The sequence below is a fragment of the Chiloscyllium plagiosum genome, unplaced genomic scaffold, assembly GCF_037043375.1.
Source record: "Chiloscyllium plagiosum isolate Xiang-an unplaced genomic scaffold, Cpla_swu_hap1 HiC_scaffold_21, whole genome shotgun sequence".
Taxonomy (NCBI): Eukaryota; Metazoa; Chordata; class Chondrichthyes; order Orectolobiformes; family Hemiscylliidae; genus Chiloscyllium; species Chiloscyllium plagiosum.
The window spans coordinates 32,593,898-32,616,673 of record NW_028270159.1 but is presented as its reverse complement, the minus strand read 5'-3'; the positions used below and the strand labels follow the sequence as shown (position 1 = coordinate 32,616,673).

At 41.4% G+C, this 22,776-nt stretch overlaps 1 protein-coding gene across 5 annotated transcripts in view; it reads right to left on the bottom strand.

The window, feature by feature from the left end:
* Window positions 1-22,776, bottom strand: part of LOC122564787 (whirlin) — a 221,895-nt gene that overhangs the window by 88,133 nt on the left and 110,986 nt on the right. For all 5 annotated transcript variants that reach the window (XM_043720015.2, XM_043720016.2, XM_043720018.2 and 2 more), the window contains one exon: window positions 9,109-9,145. In XM_043720015.2, coding sequence (XP_043575950.1) covers window positions 9,109-9,145 — 37 coding nt within the window. The remainder of the gene's footprint in view (window positions 1-9,108; window positions 9,146-22,776) is intronic.

Sequence of the window (22,776 nt, the reverse complement as noted above, 5' to 3'; positions counted from 1 at the left end):
AGTATTGTTTAGTTTCTCTTGACCTATTCACTGTCTTTCATAATGAGCTGAACACCTTCTGCTACCTTAAAGATGTTGAGGTGGAGACATGTGTGCACCTCAAAAGTTTTAGTTATAAATCACATATATATTTTCAGCTCTTTCACACTTTTCATGCTGTGGAGTTGCTTGTAAATAATTTTAATCAGAGAGTTATGCCACCCAGACCACTTTATTTCATTTCTGTGCATGGTAACTTCTGATTCTTCAGCCATGATATTCAATCTTATAGATAGTGGCACACAATTCGGCATCAAGATTAAAATTAATAGGATGCCCAATAACAAAAATAACTACTGTCAACCTTGAGCCACCACCAGTTTCCCCAAGGAATGCACTGGGTGTGTATTCTAATGCTGGTGGTCCTATCATATTAATATTTTTTCCATGAGCAGGTAAATGATATTTTACTGCACTAAAATTGCGTTCTACACCTTGTGCAATTTGGTTGAGATTGCCTAATTAAAATGTCAAATTAATCCTTTCAAGCAATGAACGCCAACGTAATGAATAACATCAGATTTTACCGGGTATAATCAAGAAAGAAACTCATCTCACAAAACAAATTAAGCATAAACACCTGGCACAAAAGTTAAACTTGTTGGAATTGTAGTTCATGGACAGGATACTTTATCTTTCCCTCAGGCAAAGCAGCTCAAATGTTGAGGCTGACAGACATTCCTGCATGAGTCTGAACATGGATATAACCCATTTCAAAGTCCCTGGTAACTGTCCTGACCTTTGGCTTGATCTCAAAAGTTCACCTGATGTGGGCCAATACCTCACCAACTCAGTTATCTGGGAACTTCTACACATGTCTGCCAAACAAAGTGTTCAAAACCCTTACTTCCGTTGCCTTTGAGATTATCCCTACCCTAAATTTGCTAATAATGTGTTAAAGGTAGTTTGATTAGTCTTTCCCATCTACATAAATGATCCTGATATAAGACATTAAGCATATTCACTGTCTACTCTCATCTCTTAGAATGACAGGCTGCTATTCTTCTGTGTATATGTCACTTCAAGCCTCAAGGATAATTTTTGTCAATATGGTCACAACCTGCTTGTTTCTCACAGAGCGAATAATCTACATTTTAAAATAATAATAATTATTAAGATGTATTCACAATATTAATAAAACATACAGACTTTATTTACTTAATTTTTCGGTATTTAATTATTCATTACAATATATTTGAGCTGTTTCCAATACTAAGTTTAGTTTAGTTTACCAGTAGTCTGGAATTGTTGAGTGTGGCTGTGTGACAGCATGAGATATATCCTCTGAAAAGTAGTGTATTAATGCAGAAAATAATGGCCTCTTTCCATTGTATGTCTAGCAAACTAGCTGTGTTTACAATATGTCCCTAAAAATAGCAATTAAATAAACCTTAAATTAGAATATAAAACCCAGAATTAATTACAGGCTGATATGCTGTTGCAGACATTTGTCTGAGCTGGTCACTGCTTGTAGTCAAGAGGCTTCACTGGAGAAAAGTGATGATTTTCTCCAGTTGGCCAAGGTAGGTGTCACACGTTTCTGTCTGCTTCTCCACACTCACTTTCTCTCTGCTACAGCACCATCATCTGCCAGGAAGGCCCATGTCCCTCAGCACTCACTGTTGCCTGCAACGTTTTCCCTCACCTGCTCTCTCCGCCAAACTCCCACGTCACTAACCCTGTGTGGACTCTACATTGTAACACCTCACCACTTTTCCCATACCTGTTGAGATGTGGTACAAGTTGAAACCTTAGCACTTAGCCCTTATTAAACTGTTGTTTATCGGTTTTGACGATATGAATGCTGTTGAATGAAAATAAATTTCAAGCCAACATGACCATAGCTGATGACATTGAGAGTTTCCCTCCAATAGTTTTCTGCACTGTTTTCCAGCGAGTGCTTTGAAATATTCTGAGCTTATTCTGACTGAACTCTTTTCTCAGTTGAATCAAACTGCAATGAAGGGTGAGGGTGAACCACAATCAGCAATAGATTAAGCAACGTGTATAGAGCAGACATACATTGAATAATCATTTAATTATTTTGTTTACCAGGATTAAACAATAGAGTCTGCAAGGTCTTCGGTATTACAATTGCTTGAGATCAATTGTGTCAGCTCCATCAATATCCCCAATTGTATGTTTACTGAGTCAATGGCTGACTGAGCTGATGCATATCAAAATCTGTGGTAGCCCGGGGAGGCCATCTCCATTTTTAGCATTCATTTGAGGATAGTTGTCTAGCAATGAAGTTCAAGTGAAAAATTCTTTAGATTAAATAGTTTATCCCTCATTTTCACTTGCCTGACTGAAAGAGCAAAGACAGCTTAAATATTTAAAAGGGATCCAGTAACCCTTAATAGATTTACAATATGAGCTGAGCAATTTACCAACATAATATAGCAGAGTTCAAACAGGGACTGGCTCCTGTGACAAATGTACAATTTTAAAGTATTTCTTTCACAGCATGTCAATGGCAGTACCTACCTCACAGCATCTGTAGCAGTGAACAACAATTCAAATTTGACAAGTAACACTGATATTTACAGCTTTTCACTTATGTGTTATCTGATGCTTTGTATAATTTATATTACAAATTTACTATCCATTTACTATTTACCAATTTACTAACAACTGGGATAAATTTTATCGCATAAATTGTGACCTATGCTGGCGTATTTTACAATTTGCTGTGTTCAACACACTTAATATACTGTATTTAATTTCTAAAAGCTCATGCTGCAGTATACTGTATGGTGTTAAGTTGAATGAAAGGTCTTACGGCTCAGAAAGTAATACTGGACAACAAAATTTTGCTTGGGACTTCATAGTCATGGACGGTGAATTCTGAATGTGACTAAACAGGTTAAATTCTCTCAACATTGCTAAGACAGGCAGCAAGATCAGAGAGTCTCCTAATCAGCCAGATTTATTGAGAAGTGGTGTCCCTCAAGCTCTAGGCTCTGGTGACAAATGAACAACCTGTCCCCAGGAAAATTCTAGCTCTGAAAATAAGAGGGGAGATGATCATCTGTCACTGGACTATTAATCCAGAAGCTCACCTAATGTTCTGGGGAGCTGGGCTCAGATGGTGGAATTTGATTTCAACAGAAAGAAATAGCTGGAAGTAAGAACTTACTGATGACCATGAAACCATTGCTGATTGTCAGGAAAGCCCATCTGACTTATTAATATTCTTCAGGAAAGAAAATCTGCCATCCTCACCTGGTCTAGCCTACATGTGACTCCAGACCACCAGCAATGTGGTTGGCATTCAATTACCCTCTGAAATGTCACAGAAAGCCATTCAGTTGTATCAATCATTACAACAACAAAGAAATATAACCGGACAGATCTCTCCTAGCATCGATCTAGGCACCAGAAAAGATAAGGGCAGAAATAGTCGTGTCAGTCCTGCAAAGTCCTCCTTACTAACATCTGGGGACTCATGCCAAAATTGGGAAAACTGTCTCACAGAGTAAGCAAAAGCCTGACGTAGTCATACTTGCGGAATTATACCTTACAGTCTATGTCCCAAACACCACTATCACAATACCTGGATATGTCCTGCCCCAGAGCAGCAGAGATGGTGGCACAGTTGGGAAGGGGTCCTCAACCTTGACCCTGGACTCCATAAAGTCTCATGGCTTCAGTTTAAACATGGGCAAAGAAACCTCCTGTTGATGACCTTATACCGTCCTCCTTCGGCTGCTGCATCAGTACTCTCCCATGTTGAATGGCCCTTGGAGGAAGCACTGAGGTGGCAAGTGCACAAAATGTACTCTGGTGAGGGATTTCAATGCCCAGTGGCTCAGCTAGCACCCATTGGTTGAGTTGGTCAGAGTCTAAAGGACATCTCTGCAGGAGTTCCTCAGGGCAGTAGCCTAGGCCCAACCATCTTCAGCTGCTTCATCAATGACTTTCTCTCCATCTTAAGGTCAGAAATTGGGATGTTTGCTGATGAATGCACATTTACAACTCCTTGAAGCAGTCCATGTTCAAACACAACAAGATTTGGACAAAAACAGGCTTGGGCTAACAAGGGGCAAGTGATATTTATGCCACACAAATACCACGCAAAGACCATCTCCAATAAGAAACATTCTAAGCATATTCATGGTGTTACCATCACTGAAACTCCCATTATCAATATCCTTGGGGGTTACCATTGATCTCATCTCAAAAACACAGTGGCGAAAGAGCTGTTCAGAAGATAGGAACACTGCGGCAAGTTACTCACCTCCCGACTCCCCAAAGCCTGTTCATCATCTACAAGGCACAAGTCAGGAGTGTGATGGAATACTGTCCACTTGCCTGGATGAGTGCAGCTCCAACAACACTAAAGAAGCTTGACACCATCCAGGACAAACAGCACGCATGATTGAGACTATATCCATAAGCATTTACTCCCTCCACCACCAATGGTCAATAGCAGCAGTGCGTACTATCTACAAGATGAGCTGCAAAAATTCTCCAAAGATCCTCCGAAAGCACCTTCCAAACCCACAATTGCTTCCATCTGGAGGACAAGGGCAGCAGATACATGGGAACACCACTACCTGCAAGTTCCCTGCCAAACCACTCACCATCTGACTTGAGAATACATCATCATTCCTTCACTGTCACTGGGTCAAAATCCTAGAATTCCCACCTTAATGGCATTGTGGGTCCACCTATAACACATGGATGGCAGCAGTTTAAGAAGGCAGCTCACCTTCTCGAGGGCAACTCGGGACAGACAATAAATGCTGGCCAGCCAGCACCGCCCAACTGCCACAAGTACAATTTTAAAAAAGCATGTGTTTTGTTTCCCTTTGGCATCACTAGATACCAGAAGCTTCTACGTCTATGTCCAGTTAATTAATTTCCATGGATTTGCCTGAGTATTTTTGAATGTTAAGTGAAAACTCACATCAAGCTACATGTGAAAGTATTGGGGTTTATCTTCTAGGCCTGTGCTGAACCAATGATCTAACTCAATTGATTTATCAGCTGTTATATTTGACCAATAGGTTAAATGACTTTCTGCCCTAAAGCCATTCATTATGCCCCACTTTAATTGCAGAATGGAGATTTATCATCAGGTCACATTAATAATATCTAAGTTTATGAAGCACATCAAATACTGCCATAAAATTATGAGATATAAATGAACCAGAATTAAGTACAAGATATAATGATAATATGCATGAATGTAGATTTTATATGTTAGTATGGATCAGATAAGAACAAGTGTTAAACACAGTTACCCTAATTTTCGAATCTATGAACATATAATACTGTCCTTGACAAACAGTTATCCAAAATGATAGCAACCCACATATACCATACCAATCCTGCCCCACAAAGAACCAATGCCACATCGCAGGTGAAGATGTGACACTACCGTATCCATGCAGTAGGAGATCCTGGTTATTAGCCACCTGATATGGTTCTGTGAACATGCAGCTGGAAATTACCTTGTGTGGCTGAATGCTTAAGAAGTTTGCTCCTCATTACATTTCTTGAGGGACGGAACAAATGCACTGGTTTGGCAGTAATACAGAGTATTGGTGTGTTGTACTAAAATATGTGTTTCTCCATGTAGTTGGGTAATAGGTGAAAGAAAGGAAAGTAAGACTTGCCTTTATACTAAGCTTTTACAGCAAATGAAGTGTCATTTGAAGTGTTGAGTGATATCAGTCCCTATATGTTGAATTTAATGAGTAGCTTTGTCTTTAAACAATGGAAAGCAGATATATTCATTATATTCTGGTAGAGGGAGCAAAATTAGAGTATGGCATCTGTTAGCCATGCAATAGTATTTACCCATGTTCACCTGTGTACCTGACAATCATTCTGCAACCATATGCTGGTAGTTACTTACACAGAGCCCAAAAGGATTACACAAACCAGAGCCTTTAGCTGCTAGGAGTAAATCTTTGGTCCAGGATCACATAGCCAAAAAGATGCTTATGGGACAAAGAATAAAATGATGAAAGGAAAGAATAGGAATCTGGTGATGAAGGAAGATCCTTATCACACTTGGAAAAAAAAGAAACACTTCTTCTTGTTTAGTTTTAATCCAGAAAACATTAATTTTAGTTCTAGCCACACAAAAAGCAGTTTATAAACTCTCTTGACTACATCACACTTATCCAAGATACGTATGATGTTACAGATAATTACAAACTCATTAGAAGAACTGACAGTGTGAACTGTGATAAATAATTAAACTTAATTAAAAGCAGGGCCCTGTTAGTGACTATACACTTGAAACCCAGCATAAATTGCACTTGGGTACCTTTGTACTTTGCGTACAGGATGAGTAGACAAGATAGCAAATGGCAGATCAATGAGTCTAGGTGTGGGGCAGGGGTGGGGAGGGCTGTGAGGTAGGGTGAGAAGGAGAGATATAGTGGGAAAAAACCTTAATGAATCTAAAAATAATTCAATAATATAATCAATAACAAAATTTCATCAGAGATTTTGTAACCTGATCTTAAAGGTCATAGGGAAATTCTTTGCTATTCTTGGAAAATACATGCATTACTTGTGTTCCATCACAACGATTTTACTTCAGCCTTAGACTAGTGTGTTTAATGAAGTTACCAAACACTGGAGTGTTGTCATTTCCAGAAATACTGACTAGATTCTGTAGTGCTTAATATGATTTTGAAATCACTAGTAATAATTCATAGTTCCACTGAATAGGAAGAAAATTTGACTTATCCAGCCTGCTTAAATCAATCAATGGGGCATTCTTCAAAACACTGGCAATGCAATGGAACTTGTTCAGTTACTGCTGATTGTTTCCCTCATTCAATGGCACAATCTCATTTGATAACAAAGCTTAGACTTTTCTTTGGGAAGTGGTTAGATGAAAGAGCATTTGTTTTTAGTTCAAAGTTTGTGAGAAGATTTGTAGCTCGGGTGCTCGTTGTTGTGGTTCTGTTCGCCGAGCTGGAAGTTTTTGTTGCAAACGTTTCGTCCCCTGTCTAGGTGACATCCTCAGTGCTTGGGAGCCTCCTGTGAAGCGCTTCTGTGGTGTTTCCTCCGGCATTTATAGTGGCCTGTCCCTGCCGCTTCCGGTTGTCAGTTTCAGCTGTCCGCTGTAGTGGCCGGTATATTGGGTCCAGGTCGATGTGTTTGTTGATGGAGTTTGTGGATGAGTGCCATGCTTCCAGGAATTCCCTAGCTGTTCTTTGTTTGGCTTGCCCTATAATGGTAGTGTTGTCCCAGTCGAATTCATGTTGCTTGTCGTCTGCGTGTGTGGCTACTAGGGATAGCTGGTCGTGTCGTTTCGTGGCTAGTTGATGTTCATGGATGCAGATCGTTAGCTGTCTTCCTGTTTGTCCTATATAGTGTTTTGCGTAGTCCTTGCATGGGATTTTGTACACTACATTAGTTTTGCTCATGCTGGGTATCGGGTCCTTCGTTCTGGTGAGTTGTTGTCTGAGAGTGGCTGTTGGTTTGTGTGCTGTTATAAGTCCTAGTGGTCGCAGTAGTCTGGCTGTCAGTTCAGAGATGTTCTTGATGTATGGTAGTGTGGCTAGTCCTTTGGGTTGCGGCATGTCCTCATTCCGTTGTCTTTCCCTTAGGCATCTGTTGATGAAATTGCGAGGATATCCATTTTTGGCGAATACCTTGTATAGGTGTTCCTCTTCCTCTTTTTGCAGTTCTGGTGTGCTGCAGTGTGTTGTGGCCCTTTTGAATAGTGTCTTGATGCAACTTCGTTTGTGTGTGTTGGGGTGGTTGCTTTCATAGTTCTGGACTTGGTCTGTGTGTGTGGCTTTCCTGTGTACCTTTGTGGTGAATTCTCCGTTTGCTGATGCATTGTGTTGTGTGGCACTAGCACTGCACTTGAAGGGACAGACTTTGATCAGATCTTGCAACTCAAAACCAAGCATCCATGAGCCACTGTGGGCTCATTCAGCAGCAGAATTGTATTCAGCCACAATTTGTAATCTCATGGTTTGGCATATAACCCACTCTATCATCACCGTCAAGTTGGGAGATCTAACCTAGTTCAATGAAGAATGTGGCAGCTCAGCATACCTGAACCTGAGGTGCCAACCTAGTGAAGCTGAGTAAAGAATGGAAATCTCACTTCATAACGTATTCAATTGCAGTTGAGCAGCTTACGTTGAAGAGAATGCATTCACCATCAACATTTTTGTGGTCACGTTCTGAAAAACCTTGTCTTGACAAACAGCTTATAGTTCTGATTAAAAAGGTCATCAATCTGAAATATTAGTTGTGTTTCTTTCTCCACCAATGTGGCTTACCTACTGAGCATTTTCACCTTTGTATGTTTTTATTGGTAATTCACTTTTCCTTTAGAAGATCATATGTAAGGTATAAGGTTGAGAGGCAACCTGATGAAAGTTTATAAAATAATGAGGGGTGTAGGTTGGGTTAAAGGTAGTTGTCTTTTCCCTAGAATTGGGGCGGGGGGGGGGGGGGGGGGCGGTGCTATCAAGACCAGGGGGCACAGATTTAAGGTGAGAGGAGAGAGATTTAAAAAAAGACATGAGTGGCAATTTTTTTACACAGAGGGTGGTTCGCATATGGAATGAACTTCCTGAGGAAGTGATGGATGGCGGTATGTTTGGATAAATATATAAATAGGAAAGGTTTGGGGGGTCATGGGTCATGAGCAAGCAGGTGGGACTAGTTTAGTTTGGGATTATGGACTAGTTGGACTGAAGAGTCTGTTTCCGTGCTGTATGACTCTCTGATTCTATGACCACAAAGGCTCCCTCACCAGCTAAATAATTGATAGAAGGATTGTATCAGATCCAATATTGATCACTATTATCACTTAAATCTGTGTTCTGAGTATAGTGGAGAAACATGGCATTTATTCTCACAAACTAAATATACTTGATAACTCCCAAATAAGAATTTCCTGAATTTCACAAGAGGAAATGTAAATCATGTAAATTATACTCCCAGCATCAACAACATACCCTTCTCAAAAATAACGTAAAACAATAATTCACCGTTACAATACACCAATATTTATACCTATTGGAAAATTGTATTCATAATGGATGAAATTAATTGACTGTAAACATTTATTCCTACCTTAGCAGTAGCCTTCCCAACATCTTCTCCAGCAATCCTGGTAAACAAGAGCAAATTAAACATATAAACTATTCAGCATAGCAAAGGAAAAAAACACTGCTCCTGAATAACAACATCAAGAAATCAATTTTCTCCACTCACAACTTCTAATGACTATAATAAGGTGCTTATGCACATTGAAACATTTCATAAACAGTGCTTAGCCAATTCAGAATGTATTATCTGATTATGCTGTGTGAAGTAGGTCTTAATAAATATGGACAAGCACCACTCAGCTTGCTTCCTTTAACTTTACCTGAGACTTTCATGAACTATAGATGTAAACTGCTGATCTAAAATGGCTGCAGTGCTCACTGACAAGTTCAGGCAGTCCATATGAAATACATAAAACCAGTTGTCTCAGAACTACAATTTTAATCAAATACTGAAATGCAATGAGGTATCAAGAAATTTGCAACACTTATTTCATGTTCACTTGTAATGATAACAATATCATCAGCACATTGTGAGATAATAGGTTGCCTATTTGAAATGAAAGGAGAAAGTGAGGACTCCAGATGCTGGAGATCAGAGCTGAAAATGTGTTGCTGGAAAAGTGCAGCAGGTCAGGCAGCATCCAAGGAGCAGGAGAATCGATGTCGATTCTCCTGTCCCTTGGATGCTGCCTGACCTGCTGTGCTTTTCCAGCAACACATTTTCAGCAGTATTTGAAATGAAACACTAACACAGACATCAGAATCCATGGAGCAGCTTTTGAGTAAAATAAAATGAAAAACAAAATGGACTGATGACAACCAGATTGCTGAAGCTCTTCCTTCTCTCTCTCTTTCTCTCTCTCTCTTTATACATATATCTGTCTCAGTCTCAATCGGCAAAAAAACAGTGCTGGTGAAAAATTACTTCAGAAAAATCAATATTCACTATGAACTGCAGACTTCACCACTGCTAAAGAAGCAGATGAATAGCTAAACAAAAAAATAAATTGTTGAAGAAACTCAAGCAGGTCTGGCAGCATCTGTGAAGAGAAAACAAAGTAAATATTTCAAGACTCAGACTTCTAGGAAGAAGGGCCACTGGATTCAACACGTTTACTCTGTTTTCTCTTCACAGAGGCTGCCAGACCTGTTGAGTTTCTCCAGCAATTTCTGTTTTTATTTGTTTCAGATCTCCAGTATGCACAGTTCTTTGCTTTATTCAACAGCTGAACAGTTGGACCCATTTGGATCTCACTCTTGTAACCAAATGAATTCCTTTGGTTTGTAACTGCATTTGCCTGAATTGGCATTGGCTCTCCTTCATTTTTGACTCTTGATAACTACGTTTAATTGAAGCGTGATAGTGACAAGCTAAAAAGGAAAAGGGTTAAAAGACTGCTGTGAATGACCGAGACACTTTAATGAGAAGAGCAAAACCATGACCTCTCTTCACTTGTCATAAAAGAGGATATATTTCCAATATTCATGACTTGCACTGCAGCAAATTGCTAAAGGTCCCTTGATGGCATGTTTTACACTTTTCACAAGGGTTTAAAAATTTTGTTTTACAAGTATTGTCAGACAGCAGCAAATCAATAATACGCCAACTACAGTGAATGATATCCATCTTCAACCATTGGGACGTTTTAGGCGTATTTTACACTGAGGGACAATATTTTCAGTGTTTTGTTGTTTGAGGTTGTGTGTCAGATTCTATTAAAATCATTTTAATCTCAACTGTTGATTCTACAGTTAAACTAAGAAAATAAATATAATCAACAAATAAGTATCATCCAGGCATTCACAGACACCATTTTCATTTGCTGTATAAGGTAACGGGTTCTGAAAGGATGAATAATCATGTTACATTGGCTCCATTTATTCTATTTTATGTCGCATACAGTCTGTGAGCAGAGACAAGGAATTCTACTTTAGCTTGTGGAGGGAGCAGACCTACCTTTACCAGCTCCCGAAAGCTGGAATTGGCTCCATCGCCAAACCCTAACCAACACCAGGGGGAAGTACACCTCATCTTCCGCCTTGGAGCCCTGCAACTACAGGATTAGTGTGGATTTCATCAGTTTCCTCATTTCCCCTCCCCCCCAACTTATCCCAGTCCCAAGCCTCCAACTCAGCACCACCCTCTTGACCTATCCATCACCTTTCCCATCTATCTGCTCCACCCTCCTCTCTGACCTATCACCTTCTCCCTCACCTTCATCTACCTATCGCATTCCCAGCTTCCTTCCCCCCCAGCCCCACCCTGTCCCATTTATCTCTCAGCTCCCCGATCCACAAGCCTCATTCCTGATGAAGGGCTTATGCCCGCAACGTCAATTCTCCTGCTCCTCAGATGCTGCCTGCCCTGCTGTGCTTTTCCAGCACCACACTCTCGACTCTGATCTCCAACATCTGCAGTCCTCACTTTCTCCCAGCTCCCTAATGCCCCAATATTTATGCCTAAAAATATGTAGTTGGACTTATTGCTATCAAGCATTAAACCTTTCAATCATGTCAGAGGAATGCCACTTCTGTAGATACCCTATGGTGGTATATTCTCTATCTCTAAGAGTACACAAGCCCAAGGCATAGCAAAGGTAAAGGACAAAACTAGGTCAAGCAGCCATTACTGAGCACAACAGATGTTTGAGAAAATCATCTAGGAAAATATTGCATCACTCCAGCAGGGCGTGCTGACCCCTCACATAATGAGATTTAATCTAGAAAACCAAGATGAGAAACAAAATTGGAGCCAAGTGAGTTTACCACCTTAAGGGCATTAGTCCTTTCAGAAGAAACAATTAGTTAACAGCTGAAATATAATTACAAACAGAGGAAGACAGTAGCAGCTGTGGGAGCAGCAAAATGTCAAAATCAATTCTCCAAAGTTTAATTTCACTCAGAAGCTGGCAAGAGACATTATGGCCAGGAAAGCAGAGAAGCCAGCCACACCAGAACAGAAGAAGAACTGTGTATTAATCAACAGTTTTGAAGAAGAGTCACTACCTGAAATATTAACTCTGTTTTCGCTGCGCACATGCTGTTTGACCTGCTGAGTTTTTTCCAGCAATTTATGATTTTGGTTGTGTTATCACATTCCTGAACAGGTTGATTTTAAAAATTAGTAGTGCTGAAAAATGAAGCTATGTAGATTCTTTCCATCTTGCATTTTACATCAGGAAAATTTACAAGAATACCAATGCAAAGGGAAAACAGCAGTTGTCAGAGGACAGGCATTGCCACGCAAATTGCACCAATTAGTGATGACTGACAGTTAACCACCAGGTTTTGTTCAAATTTCAAACCAGTAGGGTTAATTCTGATCAGTCAGAGCTAATGTCCCTGTAACTTTTTTTTTTGCTGCTGCACGAACCTCTGAGGTTTTACAGAAGCAGAAGTTATTTATCGGTGTGCTGACTGACATTGATGGTGTTTTTAATGGCTGTGTGGCTATGTGGCTTAGGGGCAATGTTGATCAGCACGTTTCTATGGAAAATGTGCCAATGAATAGCAGTTACCTGCTTCCTTTAGTTAAGACAGGTGCAGTGTACAAAGAACAGGGCCCTGTAATCTATACAGAGGAACCTCAATTATCCAGTATTCGATTAACCAAATTTCGGTTTATCCAAACAAGATCGCAAGGTCCCGATGCTTGGCTAACAATGTTATCCGGCATTCGATTAACCAAACAAATACTCCCTACTGTGTCCTCCGGATAATTGAGATTTCTCTGTATAGCTTCCCAGTACATGAAAGTGCACCACACTGCACGTTTGACTGCTAATTCTAAATTGGTTGTCAGTGTAATTGTTCATACACTTGGGATAATCCAACATTTTCAGAATTAAACTGAATGTTCAAAGAATTAAGGAACTAATCAAGTTAGGATTATTATTTGGCTCTTACATAATGCTTTGCACAATCTGAATCCTGAGCTGAAGAAGGGCTTATGCCCGAAACGTCGATTCTCCTGTTCCCTGGATGCTGCCTGACCTGCTGCGCTTTTCCAGCAACACATTTTCAGCTCTGATCTCCAGCATCTGCAGACCTCACTTTCTCCACAATCTGAATCCTGCCTGGTTTAAAATTTTAAAAGGCCCAGCGATTAACCCTCAATCCTTATGGATGTAATCTCCAACACCAATTACAGACCACTTGCCAATCAATCCTGTCCTTTTATGCTGTGTGACTACAGGTTTCCTGCTTGAATTGGCATTCTTGTAAATTGTCCTGATAAATGCAAGACAAAAACCTTTGACAAAATGTATCTTTGTTCAGCAATAGGGCAACATACAATCACCTGTTACGTAGGAAATTAACCTGATGTTTTCATTCAGAGAGTTATTGCATGCAAGCGTCAATGTGTCTTTTTCCTTCACATTCAAGTTCTCTACCATCAAACAACCACCTGCTGTTATTGTGGTGTACCTTCCAATAAAATATCATGATACTAATATCGATTTAACATTTTTCACTAACTACAACCTTGACAACTGCATTGCGGAAACCTGTAGATGACAAATGTAGATCCAATCAGTTTGTCTTCAGCCAGCTCAGTAGTCACATGATAAATAGAAACAGGAATAGACCATTTAGCCCTTCAAGCCTGTTCTATTTTGGTTAGCTTATGGCTGGGAATGTCATTGCCATTTAATCACAACAATCAACCGTCATCGATTTCATGGACTGCAGGTTCAAGGCTTATTTTGATTTATTTGTCACATGTATCTTGTTACAAAATACAGTGAAAAGTGTTGTATAGTGTCAGGAGTCTCCAGCGCCATCTTAAAACACAGTAAAATAAACCAAAATATAAAACATAAAGATAGTAAAATGAAAAAAAGTCCAACTTTGCAGTCCATCTTGTGAAGTGCTCCATCATGGGCCTGGTAGCCAGGTATGAGTCCCCTTCACCATGATGCTGCCATTGGAATGAAAGTAGCAATTTATCAGCACCTTCTCGTCTCCACCGACACCCTCGCCACTTTGGAGTCCTCGCTGGACCTCACCAATGGAAACACCACTGACGCTGCCTGGTACCGCACCGGCCCAAACCTGACTCTGTCGTCACCATGAGTCCACTTGGCCCCACCTCACTTATCTAGCCACTGCTGATGTCTCCAGGTCTCGTCCTGGGTCAAAAACTACCTCTGTTTCCATGAATCTGCATGGGAAGCAGACGTTGCTGGGAACCCAAACATAACTCCACAGCAGCAGCCATGAGTCAGCACTAGGACTGTCTCAAAAATGCAGAAGCAGCTGAGAACCTAAACTCTCCTCCGATACTGTCACTGAGTCTGTATTGCTGGGCTTACTCGAGTCCACGCTGCTGGGCCCACTCAAGTCTGTACTGCTGGGGTCACTCGTGTCCATACTTCTGAGTCCACTCCACTCTGTGCTGCTGGGCCCACTCTTGACCATGCTGCTGGGCCCATTCGAGTTCGTACTGCCGGGCCCACTTGGGTCTGTACTGCTGGGCCCACTCGGGTCCGTGTTGTTGGGCCCACTTGAGTCCATACTGCTGGGTGCACTGAAGTCCGTACTGCTGGGTCCACTCGTGCCCATACTGCTGGGCCCACTTGTGTCCATACTGCTGGGCTGACTTGAGTCCCTACTGCTGGGCCCACTCGAGTCTGTGCTGCTGGGCCCACTCGAGTCTGTACTGTTGGGCCCATTCAGGTCAGTACTGCTGGGCCCACTCGAATCCATACTGCTGGGCCCACTCGAGTTCATACTGCTGGGCCCACTCCAGTCTGTACTGCTGGGCCCACTCAAGTCTATACTGCGGGGCTCACTCGAGTCTTACTGCTGGGTCCACCCACGTCCATACCGCTGGGCCCACCTGAGTCCATACAGCTGGGCTCACTCAAGTCCATACTGCTTAGCCCACTTGTCTCTGTGCTGCTGGGCCCATTCATTTCCATACTGCTGGGCCAACCTGAGTCCATACAGCTGGGCTCACTCAAGTCCATACTGCTGGGCTCACTCGAGTTCCAGGCCCACTTAAGTCTGTACTGCTGGACCCACTCAGGTCAGTACTGCTGGGCCCATTCAAGTCCGTACTGCTGGGCCCACTTCAGTCCATACTGCTGGGTCCACTCAAGTCTGCACTGCTGGGCCCACTCGAGTTTGTACTGCTGGGCCAAATCCAGTCTGTACTGCTGGGCCCACTCGAGTCTGTACTGCTGGGCCCACTCGAGTTTGTACTGCTGGGCCCACTCGAGTTTGTACTGCTGGGCCCACTCCAGTCTGTACTGCTGGGCCCACTCGAGTCCATACTGCTGGCCCCACTCAAGTCTGTTCTGCTGGGCCCACTCGAGTTCGTACTGCTGGGCCAACTCCAGTCTGTACTGCTGGGCCCACTCGAGTCTGTACTGCTGGGCCCACTCAAGTTTGTACTGCTGGGCCCGCTCGAGTTTGTACTGCTGGGCACACTCGAGTTCATACTGCTGGGCCCACTCGAGTTCATACTGCTGGGCCAACTCCAGTCTGTACTGCTGGGCCCACTCGAGTCCGTATTGCTGGGCCCACTCAAGTCCATACTGCTTGTCCCACTCGAGTCTGTGCTGCTGGGCCCACTCGAGTCTCTCTGCTGGGCCCACTCAAGTCAGTACTGCCGGGCCCACTCGGGTCTGTGTTGCTGGGCCCACTTGAGTTTGTACTGCTGAGCCCACTTGGGTCTGTACTACTGGGCCCACTCAGGGCCATGTTGTTGGGCCCACTCATGTCCGTACTGCTGGGCCCACTTGTCTCTGTACTGCTGGACCTATTTGTGCCTGTACTGCTGGGTCCACTTGTGTCCTTAATGCTGGGCCCACTCGTGTCTGTACTGCTGGGCCCACTTGAGTCTGTGCTGCTGGGCTCACTCGCAATCAATGCAACTGAACTCTTCTCTAAGAAGTAAGTGAAATAAAATAGAAGAGAAAAATACAAGGGAAGAGAGTAAAAAAAAGAAATGAAATGAAAAGAAAAGCAGATGACCCTGGGCTCAGAATCCTTACTCCACCACCATCTTACCAGAACTTGGTAGCAAGGTAGCAGCTCACCATGGGCAATAAATGCTGGCCACCCAGCGATGTCTATGTCCCACAAGTGAATTTTTAAAAGTTCAGGAAAGAGTGACTTTCATATCTGAATTGGAGAGTTGTGAGCCCAGAAATACTGTGAAGAAAACATTTGTCGTGAGAAATGTTAGTGGCGAGAGCCATAGTTCAAAAGCCATAGTGTACAAGGCATGATGCACTTAACATTTAGAACATAGAACATAGAACATAGAACAGTACAGCACAGAACAGGCCCTTCAGCCCATGATGTTGTGCCGACCACTGATCCTCATGTATGCACCCTCAAATTTCTGTGATCATATGTATGTCGAGGAGTCTCTTAAATGTCCCCAATGACCCTGCCTCCACAACTGCTGCTGGCAACGCATTCCATGCTCTCACATCTCTCTGTGATATCACATTTGTGATATCTCATACAATTTGTACATGGTATTCCATTATCCAGCTTCGTATTTTTAACAACAGAACCTTGTTTCATTGCATTCATTATCCTAAAGTTAGTTATTGTATGTCACCAAAGAATAATTGTATTTGAAAAAAATTTTAGAGCACCAATAAGTTCCATTTGGTGTGTTCACAAAGAAATAGGTCCAGATTAGGGAAGATCTTTGGGAAAAAAAACCAAAGTAAAACAATTTTTTTACTCCACCATTTTAAGGTTCGAAACCCTGAACAGTTCTCACAGCTTGCACTGCTGCTGTTTGAGCCTTAAAATTATACATAATTACCATCAAGAGCGCAGTTGTAATTAACTTTAATAGCCTGTGACTATAGCAAATAACTGACATTCATCACAGCATTCGTTAATACTTCCTGAACTGCAGTGAAAGTCCCACCTTTCAAAATGTAAGACAATTGCCCTTTTTGAGATTACTTTTACCAGCATTTAATAGACAATAGACAATAGGTGCAGGAGTAGGCCATTCTGTCCTTCGAGCCTGCATCACCATTCAATATGATCATGGCTGATCATCCTTAATCAGTATCCTCTTCCTGCCTTATCTCCATTACCCTTGATTCCACAATCATTGAGAGCTCTATCCAACTCTTTCTTAAATGAATCCAAGAAGACTGGGCCTCCACTGCCCTCTGGGGCAGAGCATTCCACACAGCCACCACTCTCTGGGTGAAGAAGTTTCTCTTCATCTCTGTCCTAAATGGTCTACCCCATATTTTTAAGCTGTGTCCTCTGGTTCGGCACTCACCCATCAGAGGTAACATGTTTCCTGCCTCCAGAGTGTCCAATCCTTTAATAATCTTATATGTCTCAATCAGATCCCCTCTCAGTCTTCTAAACTCAAGGGTATACAAGCCCAGTTGTTCCAGTCTTTCAGTGTAAGGTAATCCTGCCATTCCAGGAATTGACCTCGTTAACCTACGCTGCATTCCCTCAATAGCCAGAATGTCTTTCTTCAAATTTGGAGACCAGAACTGCACACAGTACTCCAGGTGTGGTCTCACCAGGGCCCTGTACAGCTGCAGAAGAACCTCTTTGCTTCTATACTCAATCCCTCTTGTTATGAAGGTCAGCATGCTGTTAGCCTTCTTCACCACCTGCTGCACCTGCATGCTTACCTTCATTGACTGGTGTACAAGAACACCCAGATCTCTCTGTACTGCCCCTTTACCTAAATTGATTCCATTTAGGTAGTAATCTGCCTTCCTGTTCTTGCCACCAAAGTGGATAACCACACATTTATCCACATTAAATTGCATCTGCCATGCATCTGACCACTCACCTAACTTGTCCAGGTCACCCTGTAATCTCCTAACATCCTCACCACATTTCACCCTGCCACCCAGCTTAGTATCATCAGCAAATTTGCTAATGTTATTACTAATACCATCTTCTATATCATTAACATATATTGTAAAAAGCTGTGGTCCCAGTACTGATCCCTGCCGTACCCCACTGGTCACTGCCTGCCATTCCGAAATGGAGCCGTTTATCAAGACCCTTTGTTTCCTATCAGCCAACCAACTTTAAATCCAAGTTAGTACTTTGCCCCCAATACCATGCGCCCTAATTTTGCTCACTAACCTCCTATGTGGGATTTTATCAAAAGCTTTCTGAAAGTTCAGTTACACTACATCTACTGGATCTCCCTCGTCCATCTTCAGAGTTACATCCTCAAAGAATTCCAGAAGATTAGTCAAGCATGATTTCCCCTTCATAAATCCATGCTGACTCTGACCTATCCTGTTACTACTATCTAGATGTGTCATAATTTCATCCTTTATAATAGATTCCAGCATCTTTCCCACCACTGAGGTCAGACTAACTGGTCTATAATTTCCTGCTTTCTCTCTCCCACCTTTCTTGAAAAGTGGTATAACATTAGCCACCCTCCAATCCGCAGGAACTGATCCCGAATCAATCGAACTCTGGAAAATAATCACCAAAGCATCCACGATTTCTCGAGCCACCTCCTTCAGTACCCTGGGATGTAGACCATCAGGCCCAGAGGACTTATCAACCTTCAGACCTAACAGTCTCTCCAACACCAATTCCTGGCAAATATAAATTCCCTTCAGTTCAGGTCCTTCAGACACTGTTACCTCAGGGAGATTGCTTGTGTCTTCCCCAGTGAACACAGATCTGAAGTTCCAATTCAATTCTTCTGCCATCTCTTTGTTCCCCGTAATATATTCCCGTGTTTCTGTCTTCAAGGGCCCAATTTTAGTCCTAACTATTTTTTGCCTTTCACATACCTAAAAAAACTTTTACTATCCTCCTTTATATTATTGGCCAGTTTACCTTCGTACCTCATTTTTTCTCTGCATATTTCCTTCTTAGTAATCCTCTGTTGTTCTTTAAAAGCTTCCCAGTCCTCCGTTTTCCCACTTATCTTTGCTGTGTTATACTTTTTCTCTTTTAACTTTATATGTTTCTTAACTTTCCTCATCAGCCACGGCCACCCATGCCTCCTCCTAGGATCTTTCTTCCTTTTTGGAATGAACTGATCCTGCATCTTCTGCATTCTTCACAGAAATATCTGCCATTGTTCCTCCACTGTCATCCCTGCTAAGGTATTGCACCATTGAACTTTGGCCAGCTCCTCCCTCATAGCTCCATAGTTACCTTTATTCAACTGAAAAATTGTCACTTCTGATTGTACCCTCTCCCTCTCAAATTGCAGATTGAAGCTTATTGTATTATGGTCACTACTTCCCAAAGGCTCCTTCACTTCGAGGTCCCTGACCAATTCTGGTTCGTTGCACAATACCAGATCCAGAATTGCCTTCTCCCTGGTCGGCTCCAGCACCAGCTGTTCTAAGAATCCATCTCTGAGGCACTCCACAAAGTCTCTTTCTTGAGGTCCAATACCATCCTGATTCTCCCAGTCTACCTGCATGTTGAAATCCCCCATAACAACTGTAGTAACATCTTTGCGACAGGCCAATTTCAGCTCCTGATTTAACTTACATCCAACTTCCAGACTACTGTTTGGGGGCCTGTAGATAACTCCCAAGAGGGTCTTTTTACCCTTAGTATTTCTCATCTCTATCCACACTGCCTCTACATCCCCTGATTCTAGTTCCCCCCGCGCAAAGGACTGAATATCATCCCTTACCAACATGGCCACCCCACCCCCTCTGCCTGTCAGTCTGTCCTTGCGATAGCACGTGTAGCCTTGAATATTCATTTCCAAGGCCCTGTCCACTTGAAGCCATGTCGCATTCTCAGTATTACCCCTGTACTGTTAAGGTCACTGTTCTTTGTGACTGAATAAGACAATTTTATATTATTAGGTTTGGGTATTTTATGGCTAAATTCTACAGTTTGCTTTCGTATGGAGACCACTGGTCAATGGTTTTGCTAGAGGCGTTTCTTTTCTGCAATTACTGAATTTGGGTTTGTATCCTCCTTAAGTTCCAAATATGGCTTATGCAAAGTAAAGATGATTTGGCTTTTTGTGTGTATTATTTCACTGATACTCAAATAAAGTATAAAGGAAGCTATTGCTCCAACACAAATACATTTGTTTATCCATCACTAATGAAAACTAAAATTGATGACTGTGGACATTACCTCACCCAAATAGATGAAGTTTATGAAGGATTGAACCAAAGGTTTATACAATGATGTGACCTGGGCCATCATTGTGTCATTAAAGTATTCATACCTTTATGACTACTTTAAAAGTTGAAACAAAAAAATTAAGGCCGACAATTCTGTATTATAGTCTTATATTTGTCTTTACCATAATAATGCCATATGCTTAAAGGATATTACTGTCATTGAATTCCCCCACTTTCAACATCTTTCTGGTTACCATTGACCATTACCAAGAACTGGACCAATCATATAAATACTGTGACAACAAGAACAGGTCAGTTGCCAGAATTCTGTGGTGACTAATTCACTTTCTGTCTCCCCAAAGACTGTCCATCATCTATTGGGCACAAGTCAGGACTGTGATGACATACTCTCCACTTACTCGATCCAACAGCACTCAAGAGCTTGGCATCATCCTGGACAGAGCAGTCAATTTGCGTGGCACCTATTCCAACACCTTTAACATTCACTCCCTTCACTTCTGAAGCATAGTTGGGTCAAAATCCTAGAACTCCTTTCCAAACAATTCGGTACAGCCCCTACACTGCAACAATTCAAGAAGGCAGCTGACACCATTTCCCCAGTGTAACAAAATCTGTCAGAAGCAGCAAAGCTCAAATCCCTTGAATTACTCAACTAAAACATTGAAGCTGTGAGTATCCAATAAGCTATTTTTGTAAACACAAAGTATTCAGTGTCATCAGGTTAATGTTTTAAAAAGTTCTCTCTTGAAGGAGGGGAATGTTATAGTTAGCTTCAAACTGACAATATCAGCAAAATCCTTATCCATTTCATTTGACAATAATGTGGACCATATTTTTGAAAATAAATTTAAATGACATCAAGGCAGCTGAACCCAAATTGGGAATCCTGGAAATAATTATAAAAAAGAGGTCAGGACGTTAAAATATATAAAGATGTGTTCCAAGAAGAGAATCAACGATTGTTCGTACAAACCCTCGAGAGAAAATAACTAAAATTTATTGGTTTTGACTGCTTAGCTCCCATAATACAAAGATATCAAACATGCGGTTCAACAGCAATAAATGTGGGGATCTCAAGTGCTCTTGACATTCAAAACCTATTACATTCCTAACAACAACCATGACAGTCATTCTGTGTGCAACAGCTATTTAATTAAACAATAAACTTAGAAATCCCTGAGTTTATGAAGTATAAAATGGCTCCCACATGTAGAATAAATGCAACAACGAAAGTCAAATCAGAAAACTCAGATACTGCAAATTTCAAGGAACCCTTTGTTTTATTGGCACTGCACCTAATGTTGGAGAGTTTAATGAAGAAATAGTTCACAGCGATCGGTGAAGACTGAAGGAAATGAATGCAGATGTGGATTGTGACTGATAAGATTAAATGGAAAAGGATAATGCAAGTACCTCTTGTCATTAACGTTCTGAGAATGTAATGTAATTTTTCCAATCACAGATACTTCCATTTATGAATAAACAACTGATTGCCTTTCTTTAATACCTCAGTTGAAGTAATAGACAATGTCCACCAGATAGTTTTTAAAAAAGAGATACTGCATTTACATCATTTAACATTTGGCTCCCCCAGCTTGACATCACCTTCTGATTCTCCTTCAATGATGGAACGCCTTTTATAATATTCTTACTGATTGTCTAAAATATTTAGATAATCCTCCTCCTTGATTTTAATTCCCAAGCTTCATAATTCTATTTTTAAAATCAAATGGTTCAAGATTTAAAACCATCTTGCTGGGTTTATTTTATGGAACAGTTTGAAATCTCTTTTCTTAATATATTGACCATATATTCTCTGCTTTCTCACTGTAAATCCAGTCGGAGACCAGTGGAGTAATGCAAGGCATTGATTCAGTATTGCATCAATTCAACCACTATAGTTATTCACTAGAAAAATTAATAATTTCATTCAGACATTGAACCTGGAGCATGTCATTGAAGTAAAGTAGAAGACACTTTGTGGCGTTACACTTCACGTGAAAGTGCTTGACATATTTAGATAGCTGAAATGAGAAATGGTTCCATTTCCTCGTATCAGTATCCCTCACATTAATGAGAACATAGTACTGTCTACTTAAGGACTGAGATAGCACCATAATCACTACTGAAGCATTGATCAGTTTGTTTGACCAGAATAGCTTTCCATGCCCCATCAAGTTTTATCTTCTGTTGTTTCAGACTCCTCTAAAACATTCCAGTGAACATGATATCTGTACGGTGCTTTTGCAATTCTCCCAATTCCTGTCGTGTTGAAATTATGCATCTTCACATTTCCCTGTGTCTCCTTTTCATTTTTTACACTTGCACACTTTACACCTGCTCCTACCCTCACAATAGCTGCCCTTTCATCCCCAAACATACTGCTTCTTTCTCTCACCACACAGATTATACTTAGCTTTCAAAGGTGCCTTCACTATCCCTTCAACAGACCCTACTCTCATATACTCCCAGAGCAGGCAACTTCAATAGTGAGGAGAGGCAATGCTACAAAAGTGGGTGGAGAAATGAAAATGGATGGACATCAGGATCGAAAATTAGATCGTATTCAATTTTTAAAAAATGCT